The following is a 22,232-nucleotide window of genomic DNA, read 5'->3' on the forward strand; positions in this document are numbered from 1 at the left end:
ATCCAGAATGACAACGTGATATTCTGTCGCTACATGAGGTTATATGCTGAGTGATGAAGAACACGAGCTCTGAAGTCAAAAAGACCCTGATTCAGATCCCAGCTTCCTAGCTTACTATTTATGTGACCTTATGTGAGCCTCACATAATAATGCTATCTACCTCCTAAATTAATCCATATAAAGTACTGAACTCGGTTATCAGGGAAATAGAACTTGAAGACACTGTGTCTCACAGTAAATTTTGTTAGGCTGTTAGAGTGTCTAGAGATACGACCCTATTCTACTGTAGAATAACTATTAACTGGAGAACATGGGGCTGAGAGCAAACATTGACTGTAAATGAGATCGATAATTATATTCACCAGAAATTTTCTAAAAATTTTTTCACAAGAGAAGAACTACGGTTGCCTGTGGGATTAATGAACTTCGCTCCACAAATAATGAGGAATGATCAGGGGTCACAGAGCTCCTGGGTCTTTGATCCATCATAGAGTTGCCCATGTTGCAGAGAGGGAGATCTGATGGTGACTTACAGCTGAGAGTTGGGGCAACGTGGCCTGTGAATAGGAAAGAGGAGATTAAAGGGGAGCTCAGCAAGAATGAGAGAAAGCGGGAAGTATTTTTAACAGCTGCTGTTTAAATGTGGAACTTGAAGAACACAAAATACGTCCCCAAAAGATTTCTGGGATGTTTCTTTGTGGTGCATGATACAAACTCCCCGAGTAATCCTGCTTTAAGGAAACCTACACTGAAGGTCTACATTATGTTTCAAGGTTTCTAACCTCAGATTTGTGTTTCCTTTGAGTGTGATGCCGTGCTTATATTGAGACACATGGGGCCACTATATTTATTCGAGTTACACCTACCAGGCTTCTTTTTCTTCTTTTATTCAAATTTGTTTAGGTCTCCTTTATTGCTATTTCCCACAAATCACTAGATTCTTCTTCATTCATTGTAACATCATGTGATTCATGTCTCAAGATACATTGTGATTTACAATATATCATGTTATTTACATATTTTATTACATTATCTCTTCTCTTGCATATTAGATAAGCAGCTGTTTCATAAGATTTGGGAGTTACTTTTACTTCCTTCACAGAGTGCTGTGCTTTGAAATCATGTCTTAGAGCTGGTTAATTCTGGGAAGACTTTCTATATATGGTTAATTCCACTGTACATAAATTATCAGTGTCAGAAACTGCAATCTGCCTCTGTCATCATTCAGGCTACATTCTGACTCAATCTGGGGGAAATCTGGTCACTTTCTCAACCATTCAGCAAGTTGGAGAGTGAAGCCACGTAGGCTTGATTTGAGTACCTGCCTTATTTTAATTATTTTCAAATATGAGCTTAGAGAGAACCAAATATGATTTTGTATTCCAAATCAACACTGTGATCTAAGAACCAGGAGCTCTCAGGACAGACCTGGTTTCCATTTTTCTGTTCCATCCACATCCTTATTGGTTAATTAATTTGAACAGACTGCGTGGCCCGATTTTTGGATCAGAAGATACGGTGGCCATACTCACAGAGGAAGGAATCAGGGAAAGTAGACTCCCCTTTAGGGAAGGTACGTAATGAAGGGTAAGGCTAGTTGGAGTTTAAGGGATAAGGGAAGTTTTACTGGTTTGTATTTAAGGATGAGGGAAACTAATATCTGTGTAGGCAAAGAAGAGTCAGTGGGAAGAAAGGGATTGAAGGTGGAGCTATCCACTGAGGCAAAGTGAATTTGTGCTAAGGGAATAATTCTGAGCCTCTGAATGAATGTCTTTGGTGCTTCTATCTAATGCACTCATTAATTTCCCTCTCGCTACCACCTTCTTATTACCAGTTGTGGAGCAGGGAATGAGATTTATTTATTTTGTTTATTTAGATACATCTCCTCATTACCTATTTCTTCCTTACTTGTATAGGTGGTTCTGTCCCTGCACACCTCCAGGTAAATCTCAGTGGAATCAGAGTCTTTGAGGGCTGAATGTTGGCAGAGCAGACCGTGAAGTTTTGAAGCCTGGTGTGCAGAGGGTCCCTGGGTCTCCTGCGTATTCAGACATAGGGTGCATATGCCTATATGTGTACAGGCCTCCTCCCCCTACTGCCTTCTTCCCTCTTCCACTTCAATTGCTGTGCCCATGCCCACCTGCATTTCTTTTCATGGTGATGGTTAGTCCCGGGGGATGAGGAAGCAAATGGTACATTTTACTTCACTGCTACTCTGCAGAGCGTCACAGTGAACTGGTTAGGGAATGGTGTGCTAGATGAGTTCTGCTTCTGAAAATAGGAAACTAAGCCTTCCCCTACCCCCAAGGAGTGGGAGGGGGCAGGCAGGAGAGATATCAGAAAGGTCTCCAGAACAGGAGAGATAGTATAGAACTATTCACCAAGCAGAAACTTCAGTTGAGAAACCTATAAAATTTTGAATGGCTCTCAAGTAAATACCTGTCATAGGGGATACCAGCCTTGGTGTAACAGTGACTTTTGTTGCTTTATTTCAGAACGCCAACCAGGCACCTCGATGGCCAATTCCAGTGCCCTCCCTTCAAGTTCAGCTGGGATCAGCAAGGAACTGATTGATCTGCAGCCCCTCATTCAGTTCCCAGAGGAAGTTGCCAGCATCCTGATGGAGCAGGAACAGAATATTTACCGAAGGGTCTTGCCGGTAGACTATCTTTGCTTCTTGACCCGGGACTTGGGCACTACGGAATGCCAGAGGTCCCTGCCCTGCCTCAAAGCGTCCATCTCGGCATCCATTCTTACCTCCCAGAACGGAGAGCATAACGCTCTTGAAGATCTTGTGATGAGATTTAATGAGGTAAGAAGCCACTCTGAGATGTTTTGTAATGATTTTTAAGCATTTCTCCTTTTAGGTTTGTTTGTTACTGATATCTCATCTACCTGTCTGTCTGCCCACTTCCATGATGACTGTCTCTTTTCCAGGCAATGTCATCCTCCCTTTCACTTCACTCCACCCTTCAGCCTAATTGAGACCGTCTCCATCCCATACCATTACCATGTCCACAAGCCTTCTCCCTTTGGACAACCAGTATCCCCCCCGCCCCATTTTCTCTATGCCCTTGCCAAAATATTCTCCCTGGGCCCATTTTCAAAGATTCTCCCCCTGTTCCCACAAGTGCTTTTAAGACCAGATGTCTCAATTTTGGGTTTGGCCAAGGGATCATGGGATCTGTCTGGCCCACTCTGTCTTCCACTATCAGACCTCCTCAGCAGAAATTAAACACTAATATACCTGGGTAAGGACAGCTGGGAGGAACATGGTCGTGAGGGGCAATGAATCACCTCATTCCTGATCTCTGCATCCCATAAAGCTCCTCAGCCCCAGAAAGTCCCTCCATGGCCTCCAAGGCCTTGCCAGAAGCAAGTTCTAAAGAGGACAGGTGTGACCAGAGTCTGGGAACACCTAGGAAGGAGGCAGTGTACGAGCTCTAGGCGCTCACTGGGAGGAAAAGAGCCAATGGCTAGCCACCCTGTGGCCCTGGACCAAGGATAAAGGACAGGATGGAGAGGAGGTCGCCATGCTATGCTAGGGTCACAGGATGCTCCTCTCTCAGGCTTAGAGAACACTTTCATTCCATAGCATAACCCCACACCCAGACCTTTCTGTTCTGTATTTTATTTCTTCTAGACTTCATTTCTATGTCTTGATTTTTAAAACACAAAATTACAGTCTGTGTGTTTGGTGGTTGTTGGTTGGTTGAATTCCACAAATACAGTAGTTTCCTACTTTAGTCATTTAGTAAACTACCTAAATGCTAAGAGGATGCTCCCATCCTAGTTTGTATATATCTCTGATTGACAGAGGATCAATCAGCCTTTGTTACTTAAACACTTTCCAACTATAGCAGTTCACCTTGCAGCCTCCATAGCCTTCCAGTCATGACCCTGGTGATGGTTGTATCACAACAGTGATAAAGCCCAGTGGATGGAAAGTATTAGAGGCTGAGCTCAAGCAATTCTGTATCCAGACATGCCTTGAGCATCATTCCTCAAAGGGAGATCCATTATCCATAGGAATTGCTAATATCCATCTAGCACCGTCATACTAATTATTTAATATGTGCCACTTATTTGTTCCTCACAACAACCCTGGGAGACAGATCCTTGTCATTGACCCCATTTTAGCAATGGGAAAACTGAGACATGAGGAGATGAAGTTCTTTGCCCAAGGTCACACGGGTGGTAGGTGACAACGGTGAGACCCAAGCCCAAAGAGTCAGGTCTCAGAGCCTGGGCTTTGAACCACAACAATATCCTGCCTCTCGCCTGTATCAGGCTCATACTGAGCATGACACCTGCTAAATTGCAGATTCCTGGTCCACTCCAAACTGAGTAAGACAGACTCTCTGGGAGTCCACATGAATGCTTGTAAAGCACACGGCCCCCAAAGTTGCCTTTTAAAATAAATCTGATGTTCTTGATTTTCCTTGCTGATAAAAACAGAGTGGAAAATGAAAGTCCCAGTAAACTGGGTGATTGTATTAGTGGATTTTACTGTATATCGTGAATTATTTTAAACTTCCTGATCGACTCACTCAGACATCCTTAGGACCCTACCCTTGTCCTTTGTCGCTATTGTTGTTGTTTTAAATTCCACCTGAAGTTAAAAGTGATTTGCCTGAACTTTAAAAAGCTAGTTTTAAGTTAGTTTTGGAGAGGGAAAACTTGGATCTCTTCCATTTAGTACCATAACTTTGGGAATCAAAGATGAAACAGTGATTTCACTAATTCAGAATTAGTGATGATATGAACCACAGCTGGGTTAAGGCATGCTTGGGACTCTCTCTGAAAATAGTTAAGCTAAGCAACTTCAAAATGTAAATAAGGTTTCTGGGAAAACACCTGAACTACTTAAAAGAACAGTCTGTATTCAAGTATTCTCAAGCATCTATTTTCATACATATTATGTGTATGCCGATTAAAAAATCAGTCTAATGTAGTCATTACAGGCAGATCCCAAATGACCTACACTAGGCAAAACTGGGAGAGCTAAATTCTAGTTGTTTTATATCCTTTCAGCTAAAAAGGCTTCATTCCATTGAAAGAGAATTCTTAAATTCAGATTTCACCTATTTAGAATGGTCTTGCCTCCAAATTAGTGTGGCTTTACTTTCTGTAAAGAAAAAGAAGAAAAGGAGCTAGCATTTAGGACTAGACTGGAGATTGTCACTTTTTTTTCTTTTAATTATATTGGAGTATAGTTGATTTACAATGTTGTGTTAGTTTCAGGTGTACAGCAAAGTGATTCAGTTATACATATACATATATTCATTCTTTTTTAGATTCTTTTCTCATATAAGTTATCCCAGAATATTGAGTAGAGTTCCCTGTGCTATACAATAGATCCTTGTTGCTTATCTGTCAGTGTCACATTTTTTAATCCCACTAATCCCTATGACAGTTGTGTAAGGCAGTTATTATCTCTGACTCACAGGTGAAGAACGTGAAGCTTAAACAACAAAATAAATAATGATAGTATTGGACTGTGGTCCATAGAATAAAGTAAATATTCATGAGTCCATACTGATATAAATAAATAAGTGAATAAATAAATCAATGGGAGGAGAGGGAGAGGTACAGCTCTTACTTATAAAAGAGTTCCAATTAATAAATGTAGAAGGGATGAGGGAAATGAGAAATCACCATTAGGACACCCCAGCAATAAATTGTTACAGGCGAGAACCTCTGATGAATGCTAAAATTATTGAACAAAATATGAGAAACAAGATATTTGCATAGTCTCAAAGTATCTATTCACAAAATGTGTATTAATTACAAAAGGAAAAATAGAACAGTGGAGAACCCCAGTAGATACCCACCTTAAGTAAGTGCTCAAGGTCAACATGACCAGTAATAAGACATATTGATGTCTTATTACTGGTCACATCTCCTGATGTGATGCACTCAGAAGGACTAGATATAGTCTCTATGACGTATTTGCCCCCCCTAAAAAAATAACCTAACTCTAATCATAAGAAAAAAAACCATCAGGCAACCCCAAATTGAAAGACATTGTACTCTTCAAAAGTGTCAGGGTCATGAAAGGTAAGGAAGGACAGAGGAATCGTCAAAAATTAGAGGAGACCAGGAGTCATGACAACTAAATGCAGTTTGGGATCCTATTAGATCCTGGACTAGAAGAAGGATACTGATGGGGAAACTGGTGAAATTCTAATCAGGCATGTAGTTTAATCAGCATGAATGTATCAATGTTAATTTCCTGGTTTTGATAAAGGGACTATATTTATGAAAGATGCTAACACTGGGAGAAGCTGGGTGAGCTATGTATGGGAACTCTCTGTATTTTTATAACTTTTCTGTAAATCTAAAATTACTTCAGAATTAAAAGGTTTAAAAAAAATAATGAAGCTCAGAGAGGTTGAGTCACTTGTCCAAGGTCACACAGTGGCTGAATGAATGTCAGAATCCAGATGTCTGTCTTTAAAGTCTATTCTCTTCTCAGCCAACTGCCTTGCCTCTCTACTTGTTAAATTATCAAGTTAAAGTTTGTAGTAAAACCAGCATTTCTGATTTTGAATTTAATTAGCCTCGGTCTCCTTTCCCTCTTCCCTCCCTCTCTCTACTTCTGTTCTAAACCTCCTGTGCATCTACCCTTTTTCTACTCCTACCATTTCTATTTTTATCGAATTTCCTATTACCACTCCATTCATTCACTTAAGACTTATTTATTGAGTGCCTACTATGCTATAACCTTTTCTTTTTTAATTGGTGTGTCACACACTCTTTTAAATAAGAAATGAGCAATATATGATGAAAATTTACAACATTATTAGCCCATACTTTGGTTCTGTCAAAATTGGATTCACAAAATAAATGCACTTTCCTCAGTGGAAGTAAAATATATATTTTTTGAACATGGGAGAATCTCAAAGACAAGAGAGAGACTACTAGCTGCACTGCTAGTTACTTAGGAGAGAAGCGAATGCATTTGTTCATACATGCAGTCATTCAGTTAACATGTTTTCAGCACTTCTCAGAAGCAGGAGACCATGGTGGATAAGCAGTAAGGGAAATGAAGAACAGTCTGCGTCTGCCAGAAGCTACCAGTCTTAAATTGTAGTCAGGCATGGGCACAAATCACTCCCAAAAGAGGCAGAAAATACATGCAGTGTGAGTGGCACAGACGGTGGGAGCCGAGGTGTCTAGGTGGGTGATCAGAGCTCTCTCTGCTCAGCACTGGAATTTGCGGCTGGGCCTTGAGGGATGGCTGGGATAGAAGGGGACCATCACGGGAAAGGGAAGGAGGACATTCCAGACGAGAACACAACCAGTTCTTGTCATGAGCAAGAAAGATTCATGACCTAAAGAGGCAGCTTGCCGCTCGTTGTCAGTAAAACCTGAGCATGAGCTAGAAGTTTCCCGAATTCTTACAACTCTTTACGTAATGACTTAACTGTAATGTGGGGAAAGGGGAGAAAATCCCTGATGCCTCTCAAGCAATGTTGCTTAACGTTAGTTCTTAGGAAAATATGGTTAAGATGCAATTCCAGGTACAATCATGAAACAACTGAAAGTGTTTGGCTTACATTAAGGAACGCCAGGAGATAAATCATTTAAAATCAGTTTAGACTGTGGCTTGGAAGCAATTTGTCTCCCCATTTCCCTATCTCCTGCCCGATGTCAAGACTGGTACTCACCAGAGTGACTTCTCTTTATCCTTGCAAGTAAACAGAAGCAGGTACAAGGGGCCAGGCCCCAAGCCGGTGGTAGTCAAGGGGGCACTGGGGGTGGGCTCCATCCTGCTCCACTTGGTTTGGGAGACAGGGCTTCCTGAACCCTTTTGATCTGGACACCTCTCTGTAGTCATATCCTCGACCTAAAGCTCAAAGAGCCCGTGTTCTCTCTTCCTCCCTTCAGGTTAGGCAGGCTCACTTCCTGGCCACCCATGATGTCTCTTGCTCTGACCGGCTCAAATCATATTGTCCTTTTTCCCTCCTCTTTCTTCCTCTCTCCAGCCTCACCTGTAGTCCACATTCCTTTTGATCTTACTGTTTTTTAATTCCTCTTCGAATACATTCCAGAGCCATTTATCCCTTCTAAAAGGAGACAGAGAGGCATTTTTGGTAGATAACTTTACCAGAGAGATCACACACTTTAGCACACGCATTTGAGAAGATATGAAAGGCAAATACAGATCGAGGAGCATCCTTACTCCCTTTGCGTTCATGCCCTTTTCTTGCGAAGGGCTGTGATGGAACATGGTTTGGGGAGGTGTATTCTGGGATCACAGTTCTGAGTCATGAGTTCTCAAACCTTATGACTCCTCGATATAGCCTCTGCTCCTGTCCTGTTGTTCACCCACTGATGATCTTTGGGGTTGGAACTCATCATGGTCTGCATCTACAGCTGGTCCTCAGGATCTGTCAACAGAGTAAATTTTCAGCTCCATAACCTACCACTGCCCACATCACTGCCAGACACTCTTTTGTGTAACAGTTGATTTCTCTGACTGAGGGCTGGTTTTCAGCTTCAAAAGGCCATTAACAGGTTTACTTTTTCCTATGCCTTGAGAGAGCAGCTTTTCTTGTCAGGTAGGTCTTAGCAAGACCATTCTCTGGGCTCCTCTTTCAAACCAGCTGGTCCAAGAGCAGGTGATGAGGCCAAGATTGAGCCCACAGTTATACTGAGACCCCAGAAGGCTCTGGAGGGATTCCACCTGGCTTTTTGCCCCAGGTGACCTTCCTCTACCCTCCTGTGTTTGGTCAAACCAAGCAGTCATCAACCCGCTTCTCTAGCCACACAAATGTGGGCAGCCCAAAGTGACAGTGCTGTTCCTTCCATCTGGTGGGTTTCAGCAGATGTCAGCTCAATAGTGTAAAGCCACCCTCTCTATAAAGAATGCCAAGGTGTAGCTTAACTCTCTGGGAAAGAGCATAAGAATAAATAAACCATCTGGCCAGAGAAGGGCTGTTGGGGCCTGTGTCCTTTCAGCCAGAATTCCTTAGGTACTTCATAAGAGATCATGATCACTTTGACAAATTCCAACATCTAGAAGTCTGTCTGGTCGTAGCCAAGGCAAGACTATTTCGGCATAGTAAGGAAAAAGCATAACATGTGATAATGACCAAATGTGTTCCTTTACCTGGTTTTGGATTTGTACGTTTAACCATGTTAGGAAAGTTTCCTATCAAAGCTTTCCCCTCCCTCTTTTATGCAGAAAGCCAAGCAAATCATCTGTTCAGGTCTGCTGTACAAACTTTTTTCCTCATGTCTGAATACCCATGAGGTAAATTGTTAATAAAGCCCTCTCAGGGTAAGGGAAATTTCAATTCACTTTGGAAAACCAGATTTTTCCTTGGGAAAGCACATCTCCCTAGAGGCACACCTCTGAGAGCAGAAATTGTAGTCATTCCCCAGAATATTTCATGGCACATTCCCCGGTTAACAGAAATTTTAGTTCAGAAGTTTCTGGACTAAAAAAATACAGTAGGCAGTTAAACCACAGAGACTCAGCTGTGCAGGGCAGTGTTCAAAGAGCAAGGTTATTTGTAGGGGGCTTATCTGCCCTGGAGTCTATTGACAGCAAATCATGTTCGGTGCTTCTTGGCAATCAACACCCACAGGATTCTACTCACTCAGCGTAACACTAAGTAAATGATGGGGCTGGAAATGAGGAGGGGCTTCGCAGCACACCAGAGCCAATAGTCGTGCTTCATCCACCTGATGCCATTGAATCAAAAGCCATAAGAGCCTTTTTTCCTCACCTTGGTCTCTTATTCTGAATGAAACCGTTTGCTTCACAACAGGATTCAAATATTCTTTACTATTTCAATACATATAACATTGTTAACCTCCTTGTTGACTCCTTGATATTGAAAATGTGTCATTTCCTTTGAACTGGGAGACTGTGATCCTTGAAATTGGTAAGACAATGGTGTCACAAGGTGTCTGAGAACATTGTCCCAGAAGAGGAACAGAATAAATTGTCATTTCGCAGTACCAGGCAGAAAAGGGATTTAGGTCTTTGGCTTTTAAAGTTTCCTTTTTGGCTTTGAGGGTTCCTTAGGTACTGGATACCTGAGAATGTAGAATGCCAAAAGAAAATTTAAAATTTTACTTTATTTCTTTAGCTTCATTTCTTGATCACATCACCTCTGCAGTCTTTTTCCTCCTCTTTTTCTGTATTTCAATTTTGCATGAAACCTACACCCCCAAAAGTGATGGCTTTTGAAATTCAAAATCTTTAGTTACATCTGTATTCCTAGGAAGACTGGGAGTACAGTTTTTGTGGATTCTTTTTTTTTTTTTTTGGCTGTTCTCAGGCTGTGCTCAGAGTTGGGGCAGCAGGAGAAGGTGGTGGAGAGGGGCTGCTAAGCACCTTGTGAATCAGAACCTCCATGCCTGTGTTCATTCTTTGAGCATCAGACACGATTTCCTTTAACAGTGGCTTTCACTGGTCAGCAGAACGAAAGCAATGGGCCTCAGAATATATATATATATATATTTTTAAACATCTTTATTGGAGTATAATTGCTTTACACTGTTGTGTTAGTTGCTGCTGTATAACAAAGTTAATCAGCTATACGTATACATATATCCCCATATCTCCTCCCTCTTGCGTCTCCCTCCCACCCTTCCTATCCCACCCCTCTAAGTGGTCAAAAAGCACCGAGCTGATCTCCCTGTGCTATGCGGCTGCTTCCCACTAGCTATCTATATTACGTTTGGTAGTGTGTATATGTCCATGTCACTCTCTCACTTTGTCCCAGCTTACCCTTCCCCCTCCCCATATCCTCAAGTCCATTCTCTACGTCTGTGTCTTTGTTCCTGTCCTGCCCCTAGGTTCTTCATAACCTTTTTTGTTTTTTTAGATTCCACATACATGTGTTAGCATATGGTATTTATTATTCTCTTTCTGACTTATTTCACTCTGTATGACAGTCTCTAGATCCATCCACCTCACTACAAATAACTCAATTTCATTTCTTTTTATGGCTGAGTAATATTCCATTGTATATATGTGCCACATCTTCTTTATCCATTCATCTGTTGATGGACACCTAGGTTGCTCCCATGTCCTGGCTACTGTAAATAGAGCTGCAGTGAACATTGTGGTACGTGACTCTTTTTGAATTATGGTTTTCTCAGGGTATATGCCCAGCAGTGGGAATCCTGGGTCATATGGTAGTTCTATTTTTAGCTGCTTAAGGAACCTCCATACTGTTCTCCGTAGTGGCTGTATCAATTTACATTCTCACCAACAGTGCAAGAGTGTTCCCTTTTCTCCACACCCTCTCCAGCATTTATCGTTTGTAGATTTTTTGATGAAAGCCATTCTGACCGGTGTGAGGTGATACGTCATTGTAGTTTTGACTTGCATTTCTCTAATGATTAGTGACGTTGAGCATCCTTTCATGTGTTTGTTGGCAATCAGAATATTTTTTAAATATACACATGCCTGGAGCCGGTCCCCAGGAGATTCTGTGGACTCTCTGTGGATCCGTGGTGGGTCCAGGGATGTGTATATTTTAAAAGCTGCACAAGATAATACTGATGCCACCAATGGTTGAGAATCACTACTCTAGACCATCAGACACAGAGGTATTCAAAGAACAGAACAAAGCTGTATCCCAAAGCAAATAGGGGGGAAATGATTCCTGTCTTTGGAACAGGAACTATTATAATAGTTGATAATTGTCCAAAGTAAATTTAAATAAATGTGATGACTTGCTTGCTTTCTCTTTCTTTCTTTCCGTCCTTCCTTCCTTCTTTCTTTCTGTATTTTTTTTTTTCATTCTTTGCTCCTAAAGGACTTGGTTTTGGAATCTTAAATATTCAAACTATTTTGTTACTATGACAGGATATTTTTATTCTTATTTACCCTGCTTAAAGCTCACATCATGTTTTTAGGATTTAGCCAACCTAGAAAGAGAACTGCCAAAGCCACTGACCCACTGGAGGCCTGTTTTATTCTGTTGAAAGCGGGCATCAAGTTACCACTCAATCCTGGGGCTGATAGAAGTAAGAATGAGTCCAGTGGAAATTAGTAAATAGACAAGTAAGATTTTGACATACGTGAGTAGTATTTTTTAAATGAAAATAGTTAACATGACTCAGAGAAGCAGTGCAGCATCTCCTCAAGGCCCAATGTTCTTTTCCATCAGACATATCACTTTAAATGACACTGAACGCTGTGGGAAAGACCGGGTATGCTTCTGTCAGAGACTGGGATTTTGAGCCTCTCTCCAGGACTGAATTAACTGACCCTATTAGGATGTTTAATTCAACTCTGAAAAACCACTGTCTTAGAGATCCTTACTGCACATGTAGGAGCCAAGGAGGAATGTATTTATGCTTTGCTAAGAATCTACATTTGCCAAAGAAATTTAAACATTCATAAATCCAATTGCCTTCTCAATGCCTCCCGTTGGCTTTTTTCATTCAACAGATTTTTATTAAGTACCAACTTATATTCTAGGTACTGTTTTGTGTGCTGGGGATATAGCAAAGAACAAGACAGATCCCTTCCACACACAGAGCTTACATTCTAATGTCTAAAAGGCATCTCAAATATGGTCAGAATAGAACTACTGCCTTCTCACAACCCCATTCACATACTACCCAGTATCTTCCCTATTTATCCCCATCTTCCCCATCTCAACATCTACCTGGGTGCTCAGTCTAAAAACCTAGGAGTCGTTCTTGATCTACTCTCTTTTCCCAAACTGCCAACATCCAAACCATCAGCAGGTCTCATTTGCTCTACTTACAAAATACATCTTGAATTGGACCACTCCTTAGCATTTCACCCACCACCACCCTTAGAGCCAGTCACCACTGCACTCACCTCCAGTATTGCTTTCGTCCTTGCATATCCTATAATCCAATCCAAGATCACCCAGCGGCCAGAGTGACCTTTTAGAAACATAAAGCAGATCAGGTCACACCCTTCCTGAAAATCCCCCAAGGTCTTCCTCTTGCATTTGAAATAAAATCCAAAACGGCAAGACCCTGCATGATTTTGCCCCTGTTGACTTCTCCAACCTAACTTTATACCATCCACCCCTCTCTCTGTCTCTGTTCCAGCCACACTGACTTTCATTCTGTTCCTGAACACACTGAGCTAGTTTTCCCCACATAGACTTTGCACTTGCTGTTCCCTCTGCCTAAAACCATCTTCCCCCCACTGCTGTCTTCTTCTGAGCATGTCTTCTGATCATGTCTCAGTTCAAAAGTCAGGGAAGCCATTGACTTGTTTACTTTTTTCCTTAGAAACCTGTTTAACCTCTTCATTGCTGTATGTCTGGTTCTTCGCAAAGTGCCATTTACGTACTAGATGGTCAATAAATATTTAATAATAACTGGTGTTAGCAATTGTTTATTGAAATAGGAGCTGTTAGAAATAATAAGACAAAGAAGACATGCCCCTTTGTTCAAGGAATTTACAATCTAGTTCTAGGCATATAAGACATAAAATATTGAATAAATATACATATTTAGAAAAAGACAGTGCTTTTCACGGGAGAGACAGTGGTTAGAGACATGCCATAGGTAGTGGAAAGAGTATGATTCTATTGCTAAGTCTGGTTTTGAGTGCAGGTTCTGCCACTTAGTCACTATCGGAATCTAGACAAGTAAGTGATCACATAACCTGATTTCAGCTTTGTATTTCCCACCTGTAAAATAGGATAATTTTATCAACTTCACTTGGTTGTTGGAACATTTAAGCAAGCTAATGTGTATAAGATCCCCCAGCACGGGATAGGTACTCAATAAATAGTAATTAGCAGGATTCCGTGCCACATGAGAGACAGGACTGATGTTCCGTGAGAGTGGAAGAGGGAGACCACACAGGCACATGTCCCTTGAGGATGACCAAGGACTTCAGAGCCTTGGAGTTTGGGAAGACTTTTGCCAGACACAATTATGAACTTTATCGTTGATGAAGTTTCAGAGGTTATGTTATGTTCTCCTATCTCCACCAAATGTAGGAATCTCTCCCTTGCATATTCTTATCTAGCTTTTACTAAAAACTTTCAAAGACAGAGTTCACTCCATTTTAATGAGCTTATGATGTTAATGGAGCATAATTTGTTTTAAAATCCTGCCTTAAATCGAACTGAAATCTGCCTCCTTATAAATTCCACCTGTTGCTCTCAGGGGAATAATAGAAATTGCCTTCCTTTGGTTTGGTTCTCTTGAGGTTGGACGTTCCCCACATTGTCCAAACTTATATTATTTTTCAATATTCTTCTTTAAAGTGAGTCTCCCTAATCTTTTCTGGACAGTGAGACTCTCCCTTTTTATAGTTGGGTCATTCTCCCGCGCTTTACTTTTTCCATCTAATTATTAGCCCCCTGAAGGTCAACTAAAACCCCTAGACTTTTAGCATGCAAACGGCCATGCTCATCTTTTCTCTGTGTATAGGTTGCCTTGTTTGTTGTTTTCTTATGTGGATGTAATATTTTATATTTAAGTCTACTAAATTTTCTCTTTTGGGGCATTTTGAGTATTAATTTAGTTATGCATTGAATTAGCTACCACTCCCCATACTTTTTATATTCAGACTTGATACATATGTCTCAAGTTTTTTAATGTAAATTGTAGGTAAAAATGTCAAACCAAATAGGAATTAATAGGAAGCCTTTTGGCACATCATTAGGCTGCTCATCAGGCTGGCCTTGAACCATTTATCCCCTCCTTGCACAGTGTTTTTAAGCTAGATGTGAATTTCCTTAATGCAGTCATCTGACAGATGTTTCTCATTTTGTCTCTGGGTATAACTTGAGATGCTCTGTGAAATGATTTCTTAAAACCAATAAACACCCTTGATATGTAAGTCAAATTATCCTCTAAATAGGAAAGAAAAAATGTGGTTAATTTGACAAATAGCTGTTTGAGGATGTCTAATGGTTATTCCATTTATTTACATAACAATGATGATGATGATAATGGCAATGTTGGTGATAGAGAAATTAATAATGTAGCCACTGTTAATTCTGTGCCTTGCACTGGGCACCATGCCAAACACTTTACATACCTAATCACGTAGTTTTCATGCAACCCTGAAAGATGTGAATCACTGCTTTATTTTACAAATAAGAAAACTGAGATTCAGAAATGCTACATAATTTGCCCAGTATCACATAGCTAGAAAGTGGCTAAGCTAAGATGAAATTCAGGCTTTCGTGACCCCAAAGCCCAAATTCTTTGTTGTATTGCTATACATGTAGCACTATGCATCTATCAATAGTTGCACAATAAATATTTGCCCCAGGAAATACCATGAATAAAGGAATGAGGGCAGAAAATGCTGGTTTGTTTGAGGGATTTGGGGGGTAACCAAGTAAGACTAGAACAGCATCTCCCATAGTTGTGGTGTGGGATGTCTGTATGCATTCTCTGGAAAAATATTGCCCCATGGTCTAACATATATGCCACTTGCTGGGTAAACAGTGATAACTAAGTTTTCCTTTCTGCGTTGCAGGACTTCTCAGGTCATTTATTGTGCTCGTGTACACTGGGACTCTCTTAGAAGACAGTATGTCACAAACATACATGAGTATTGGGTATCTATAGGCCTGATACCTATTATAGAACATGCTTTAAGAAACTCTGTCACATAGGAGAAGTAGGTGGATCTGTCACATAGGGGAGAAAGTGGGTCTGGGCCCTAATGCCTTAGCCTCTCAAAGCTGCTTGGCTACAGATCCTTTGAGAGCTGGAGAAAGAACAGGGAAGGAAGTGAGGATTCAGCTCCAGGTCAAAGCAGGGCAGATTCTGTAGAAGGTGGGGTCTTGGTCCCTCCTGTCCTGGCACATGGGTCTGAATCACATGGTTTTACCAGGTGAGACCCTAATCTCTTGATTCGGATTTCATAAGCCTCACACAAACACAAGTTTCATTCCTTTATCGTTACACCTCATACTTTAAAAATTATACAGACGCTAAAATCATGTATAAATCAACAGGGTAGAAAACGTGCAGGACAGGCCCTGGACAAAAGATGCAGCCAAGAAGTTGGCTGGCATTTCCAGCTTCCACAACAGTCTCTTCTATTCTCCCTCCCCCTCCCCCGCCAGGTACGCACAGCCACCATGAGGCCCAGTACCCCTCAGCCACACCAATTCATGTTCAAGTTGCCTTATCTTTTTGTTCTGAGTTATTCTGTAATTTTTAAAATGCTGTTCTCTCCCATGAAAAGTAAAGTCACCATATATTTGTGGCAGTTCTTTATTTGGATCAATCGAATATATAAATGCAACAAATACTCCGTGGAAGCAGAGAAAATCAAAATCTGTATATTTAGAGTCCTTTGATCTAATACTGACTAAAAAGCTCCCTATTGCTATATAAAATATGATTTTTAAAATTTTTAGCTGGAGAAGGTAACAGCCAATCTTGGGGGAAGTTTTTAAGGTATACTTAAATTAAAACCCTTAATCAAATAGTGACACATTTATACTGTGCTTTACACTTACACAGAGCTCATCACACAAGTTATCTCATTTAATCCTTATAGGGCCACTCTGATTTTGGATCTGGGGCTCCAGTCTGTCCTTCTGAGTCCAAGTCCAGGGCTCTTCCCCTCCATCACTGCAGCCTTTCACTCCTGCTGCATGCCTAGCATTTTGATAGATACTCCTAGAATAGCTTTTCCTAAACATTGTGCTGCAGAACCCTGGTTTCTCAACCTGCTCTGGAGGAGAAAATTTTTTTTTTAATTCATGGTTCAGTACCTTCCAGAAACATCTTTGCAGCTTCTTTCTTCTGTATTGATATTCCCAATGCACATTAGTGTACTGAAGGCTTAACAAGTCCAGCAATAAAAACACTTACAGTTCAACAGCATTTCACAAATGTATTTCAGCTCAAACTTTATTTTCTTGATCTTTCTTCTAGTTTTGCAGAACACACTGCTCTTAAAAAAATCAAAGACAAAAAATAGTAAGGAACAAAAAATACACATGTGAAATATTTAAATTACATTATAGTTGATATATGTTCCAGCCTTCCTCTGCCCAGGATGAGGGCTGCAGGTCAGTTAGGGGTGGACAGCTCCAAGATAGGTCAAATGAATGGCAAAGAGGTAGAATGGCAGGGAGGACCTTTTTAGTGAGAGAACCAGCTTGATCAAACATATTCTAGGCAAGATCATGCATGATCATGCATGATGGATTGAAGAAGGAGCCTGGGTGCAGGAAGACACATCAGGAGAGAGTCGAAGTAAACAACAGGAGATGACAGGGAGCCTGGTGTAGGATGCTGGGGAAAATGGCTTCTGATCATTTAGAAAAAGAATCCCAGTAGTGCAGTGACCCATTGAATAGGAAGGCTCAATGAAAGAGAAAGCTCAGTGAAAGAGAAGGTTCAAGACTGATTTCAGGCTTTCCAGGCAGGTCTTTTGGAATACAAGGGGCCCCTGTGACAGCATCTGGGCAGTTACGAAGGCCATCCAGTGTGGTCAAGAACCCATGCTTTGATTCAGACATGCAAGTGTTCAAATCCTGACCCTGTTTCTTATTAGCACAGTGGACAAATTACTTTATTTCTCTGAGCCTATTTCCCCAACTATAGAAGGGGCAAGAATATTTTCCTCATGAGTTGTGTAAAGGTTAAGTAAGATAGTGAATCCTTAGCTCAGAATAGTGTCTGGTGCAGTGTAAGTGCTCAACTCATGTTATTTCTGTTTTTACTATCATCATCATCATCATCATGTAAGGAGATATTCAAGTTGGGACATGTAGATTTTAGGGTGAGAATAAATTAAATTAAATAAATCACTCATTCATGCATTCATTCATCAAATGTTAGCCTTTAAGTTAACTATTTGCCATTTTAACTACAGAGTGTTTCATCTGCTCGGCATATGTATGGATAGAAATTACTAGATCCTGTGGTGTATTTCCTCTGTGAATCGTCTGTTCCTGTGTCTTAACCACTTTCGTGCTGTGTTGATATCTGTGCTTTCCATTTGGTCTTCGGGGCACTTCTTCCTCAGCGTTTGGTTTCTGTCAAATTATACTCTTCCTTTTCAGTGTTGAAATCCTGACTGTGCCCAACCAGCAAGAAGCCTCACTTGAGTCCATTTCTCAACCTGGTGTGCTTTTTCTTTCTTTCTTTCTTTCTTTTTTAACATTTAAACAAGTCCGATGTTTTAGCATAATAAAATAGAGAAAAAAGCAAAAAAAAAAAAAAAAAATCAGGTGGGAAGTAAGCAGTGGGAGGTAGGAGCCAGGAGTTCATGTACTACGAGATCGAGGCTGCAGATACAATTTGGGAATAATCCCTACAGAAGGGATGGCTGAGCCATTAGAATTAATTTGCTTCCTAAGACATCAAGTGTGAGAGAGATCACCGGCTCCAAGGATCAAGCCTTGCTAACACTCACTGTCATGACAGGTAAAATCATGCAGTGAGAAGGAGAATGTGGGCATCACAGGAGAATCAGGCCATGTGGGTGATGAAAACCAAGGGGAAAGAATTTCCAATATGAGTATCACATTACCCTGAGCCAAGGGAGTTGAGAAGTGCACTGATAGCCCAGAAGGACAGAATCAGATGAACAGGTCACAGAATGACATAGCATTTCCTTGCCTCTCCTCTAAACTGGGCACATCTGAAATGCAGTAGTCTGAGGCCAAATTTGCAGAAGGATTTCTACATACCAGAGCAGAGAGGACACTAAAGATTAAAAAGTGTTGTACAAGCAACAGCTGAAGGAACTTGTACTATTTTGACAAAATGGGAGACGACTTCTGAGGTGGTCAGGGTAGGTGCATTTCAGTATTTGAAGGGTTGCCATGAAGGTGAAATTGAGTTATTCTTTGTGACTTTAGTAGGCAAAACTAGGGCCTGTCATTTCATCTTGGCCTTGGAACAGTCTGCCTTCGGAGGTAGTAAGCTTCCTACAACTGGAGAAATTTCACACACAGCCTGGGTTGGCCGGCTGCAAAAGCTGGGAAGAAACTCCTGGTTTGGGTTGGGAGGTTGTCCAAGATGAAACTATGGCCTGGCCCACCACCTGTTTTTGTATAGCCTATGAAGTATGAATAATTTTTACAGTTTTAAAAGATCTTTAGAAATCAATAGAAAAGTAATATTTTGTGATGGTTGAAAATGATATGAAATTCAGATTTCAGTGTCCACACATAAAACTGCACTGGAACACAGCCAGGCTTATGCGTTTACATATTGTCTACGGCTGCTTTTGCGCCACATGGCAGGGCTGAGTAGTTGCAACAAAGATTGAATGGCTCACAAAGCCTAAAATATTTATCCTCTGGTCCTTTCGAGAAGAAGTTTGCCAAAAAGTTTGAAATCATCCACAGGACTTTTTTTCAACTGGGAGATTCTGTGAGGGAGAAAAATTTTTGTCTTAGATTTGGGTAGGAGGTCCTGGGTCACTTGGTGACCACCAGCTCAATAGCTGCAGGGATGGAAAACCAGGGTGCAGTGGTGAGAAAATGTAGATGATGGGATGGGAATACTTGTTTGAGAAGTAACACAGAAAACAAAGGTGAGAACATAGATGGCACTCATCAGACCAGCACGGTACAGGGAAGGTATTTGGGGATAGAAAGACATGTATAAGCTTGTGTCAGAAGAGAGACATAAAAACTCTTCCTGTGCTTGATGAACCCAGCGGTATTCTTAGTATCTGCTTTATTTTATGGCACGGTTAAACGTATCTGTTGTGATATCTCTCAGCAAGAGGGGATCTTCTAAATGTTCTTGTTTATAAATGTGCAGAAAATTTTTGCACAGGGAGTCATGCTTTTGTTGGCCAAAGAAAGTGAACACTTGCTGATTTTCTGGCAATCCTAACGAAAATACTGAAGTGTATTTATACTCCAGGGGCCAAAATGAATTTCAGGATGACAGTGCTCAGATGCATAATCAGCCCAGCTTTCCTCTTCTACCTCCACGGGGTTTAACAACTTTGTCAAATCCCTTCCTCTGAAAGCCAGTTCTGCAAGTGAGTTGAAACTGATTCTCTCTAGTGCCGCATAAACACAAGGCAGGCTTCCCTGCTGGGCTCTCAAAAGCTTGGTCCCCAACCAGTGGATGAGCTAAGCAGGCTAAATCCATGGAAAGTGTGGTATGAAACTGTATTTTTTAAAGAGCAAAACTTTCACTGCTTTTTTACAGTGTGATTTCCTTATTAACCTTATCTCGTGACCATCACGAAAATGTTTACTTCACGCTGTTTTGAAGCATTATGATATTCCAGAATTTCAAGCCAGACACAGGAACTTAGTTACTGTTCTTATTCCAATCAAGGCAAGATAGCTAATATGTAATCCAGTATAAGTAACTATTATCTGTGCCAGTGAAGGAACCAGATATTCTGCTGATGCAAATCCACACAGAACCAAACATCCTACTTGGGCTAATAGTTTTGCCATCCTTTCCCAGGAGAATTATGTGACTACCGTTAACAAGACCCACATTCATTCATTTGGTTTTCACATTTATTCCCTGGCCCTGTGGCAATAACAAGAGACAGCTCTCTGCTCTTCATTCTCTAGTAGCTCCTTATTGCCAATCCAACAGTGTTCAGGCACTTTTAGCCGCATTCAAGGCGCTCTCCAACGGACCTGTGCAGTTTTCTCCCCCAGTAATCCCTTCCTGCCCCTTTCGCAGGTATAAGCCTGGATGACGCACTGTTGTCCTCTGTGGGGGAGTGACAGGGACCCTGCAGAATTCCAGAGGGGAGCATTCACATAGTGCCCCAAACAGCAGCTCTGGGTGAGAGTGCTGGCTCTGGGGTTTGAATTCAAATCCCAGTTCCACCACTTACTGTCTGTGGGACCCCAGCTAATAAGTTTCTCAACCATTCTATACCTCAGTCTCCTCATCTATAAAATGGTACTAATAACACCCACCTAACATGTAAGGTTGCTGCAAGAATTACAAGAGACCGTTTCAGGGAGTGTGTTTGCCACGGTGATGAACCTAGACTCAAGAGCTCAATAAATAACTAATGATGAAGATAATGATTCTAGGGAACCAATAACTCTGGATCACTACTTTTAAGACAGATAAGAAAAATGTCCTTGTTTCCAATACTCTAACGTTTTAAGATCTCTATTTACAAGTTCTCAAGAGGTTTGGGGAAACGGAGGTCCCCATTTTGAAAGTTCAGCACACCTCTGCGTACCCTTTGAATGATTGCAAAAGTGCCAGATAGACGTACTGATATTAGGGTTGGTTCTACTGTCTGTATCTGGACTCATAGAATAGAGAGACTGCATCTGAAGTAAAGTTTTCTAACATTTTTAACTCATGTTCTCTTTCAAAATTAAAAAAATAAAACCATTCATATCCACATTTAACATGATTTGAAATTTCAAAATATAACTGATAGCATGAGTAAAAGCAATTAATAAAGTGCTAAATGTACGTTTAAAAATACTACGTGTTCAGGACTTCCCTGGCGGTCCAGTGGTTGACTCCACGCTTCCAGTGCAGGGGGCACGGGTTCGACCCCTATTCGGGGAACTAGGATCCCACATGCCACACAGCGGAGCCAGAAAATAAAATAAAATAAAATGAGCCTTAAAAAAAAATGCTACATGTTCTCCTCTCCCCTACCTGCCCTGCCCCAGCCCTGGCCAAGATTGTCATCACCCTTGCCAGGTGATGTGCGTGTCCAGACTTCACATGACCTCTTCCAGCCCTAGGAGTTTATGATTTGGGGACTCAATGTTGAAACCCTGGAGATCCAAGACTTCCTCTTAACAGGAAAGAAGTCCCTGTGTACAGGGACACAATGAGATGACATGGGAAAGAAGTTTCCCTAAGAAATGGAGGCTTTTTTTTTTTTTTTTGTAAGAGAAGTGACATGACAGGACATCTCTGAGGAGAGTAACACCACACCCAGTGATTCCCTTTCTCCTGGGAAGATGAGACTAGTAGGAAAAAAATCACACACACAAAAAGACATTCTATCAGCAATATAACTCCCTGAAGATTTTGAAAACTTCTTTCTTAGAAATCCTAAAGAAAACAATACATACCCCTCTGCTCGGACTTAAGTTACATAACTCTGGACCATGGATGTGAGATCCTGACTTCAGGGAATTTCTGCCATCTCTGTACGATGAATCTAAAAATGGCCAAGGAAACTTTTAACAAGATCATGAGTGTGGAATCTTCCTTTTGCCTCTAGCCAGCCATGTGATGTTGAGCAAATCCTTTAGTCCCTGGGCATCAGTTTCTGCCCCATAAGACAAAGGATTAGACCAGATGAT

The 22,232-nt window shown here is 41.1% G+C and overlaps 1 protein-coding gene across 1 annotated transcript in view; it reads left to right on the forward strand.

The window, feature by feature from the left end:
- PLCE1 (phospholipase C epsilon 1) overlaps positions 1-22,232 on the forward strand; it is a 317,648-nt gene that overhangs the window by 188,896 nt on the left and 106,520 nt on the right. Inside the window, exon 4 of the mRNA XM_027112091.1 lies at positions 2,496-2,812. Within this exon, the coding sequence (XP_026967892.1) occupies positions 2,496-2,812 (317 nt within the window). The remainder of the gene's footprint in view (positions 1-2,495; positions 2,813-22,232) is intronic.

This window comes from Aethalodelphis obliquidens, unplaced genomic scaffold, assembly GCF_003676395.1.
Source record: "Aethalodelphis obliquidens isolate GAN/ISIS:26980383/991018 unplaced genomic scaffold, ASM367639v1 scaffold11, whole genome shotgun sequence".
In the NCBI taxonomy this organism is placed as follows: Eukaryota; Metazoa; Chordata; class Mammalia; order Artiodactyla; family Delphinidae; genus Aethalodelphis; species Aethalodelphis obliquidens.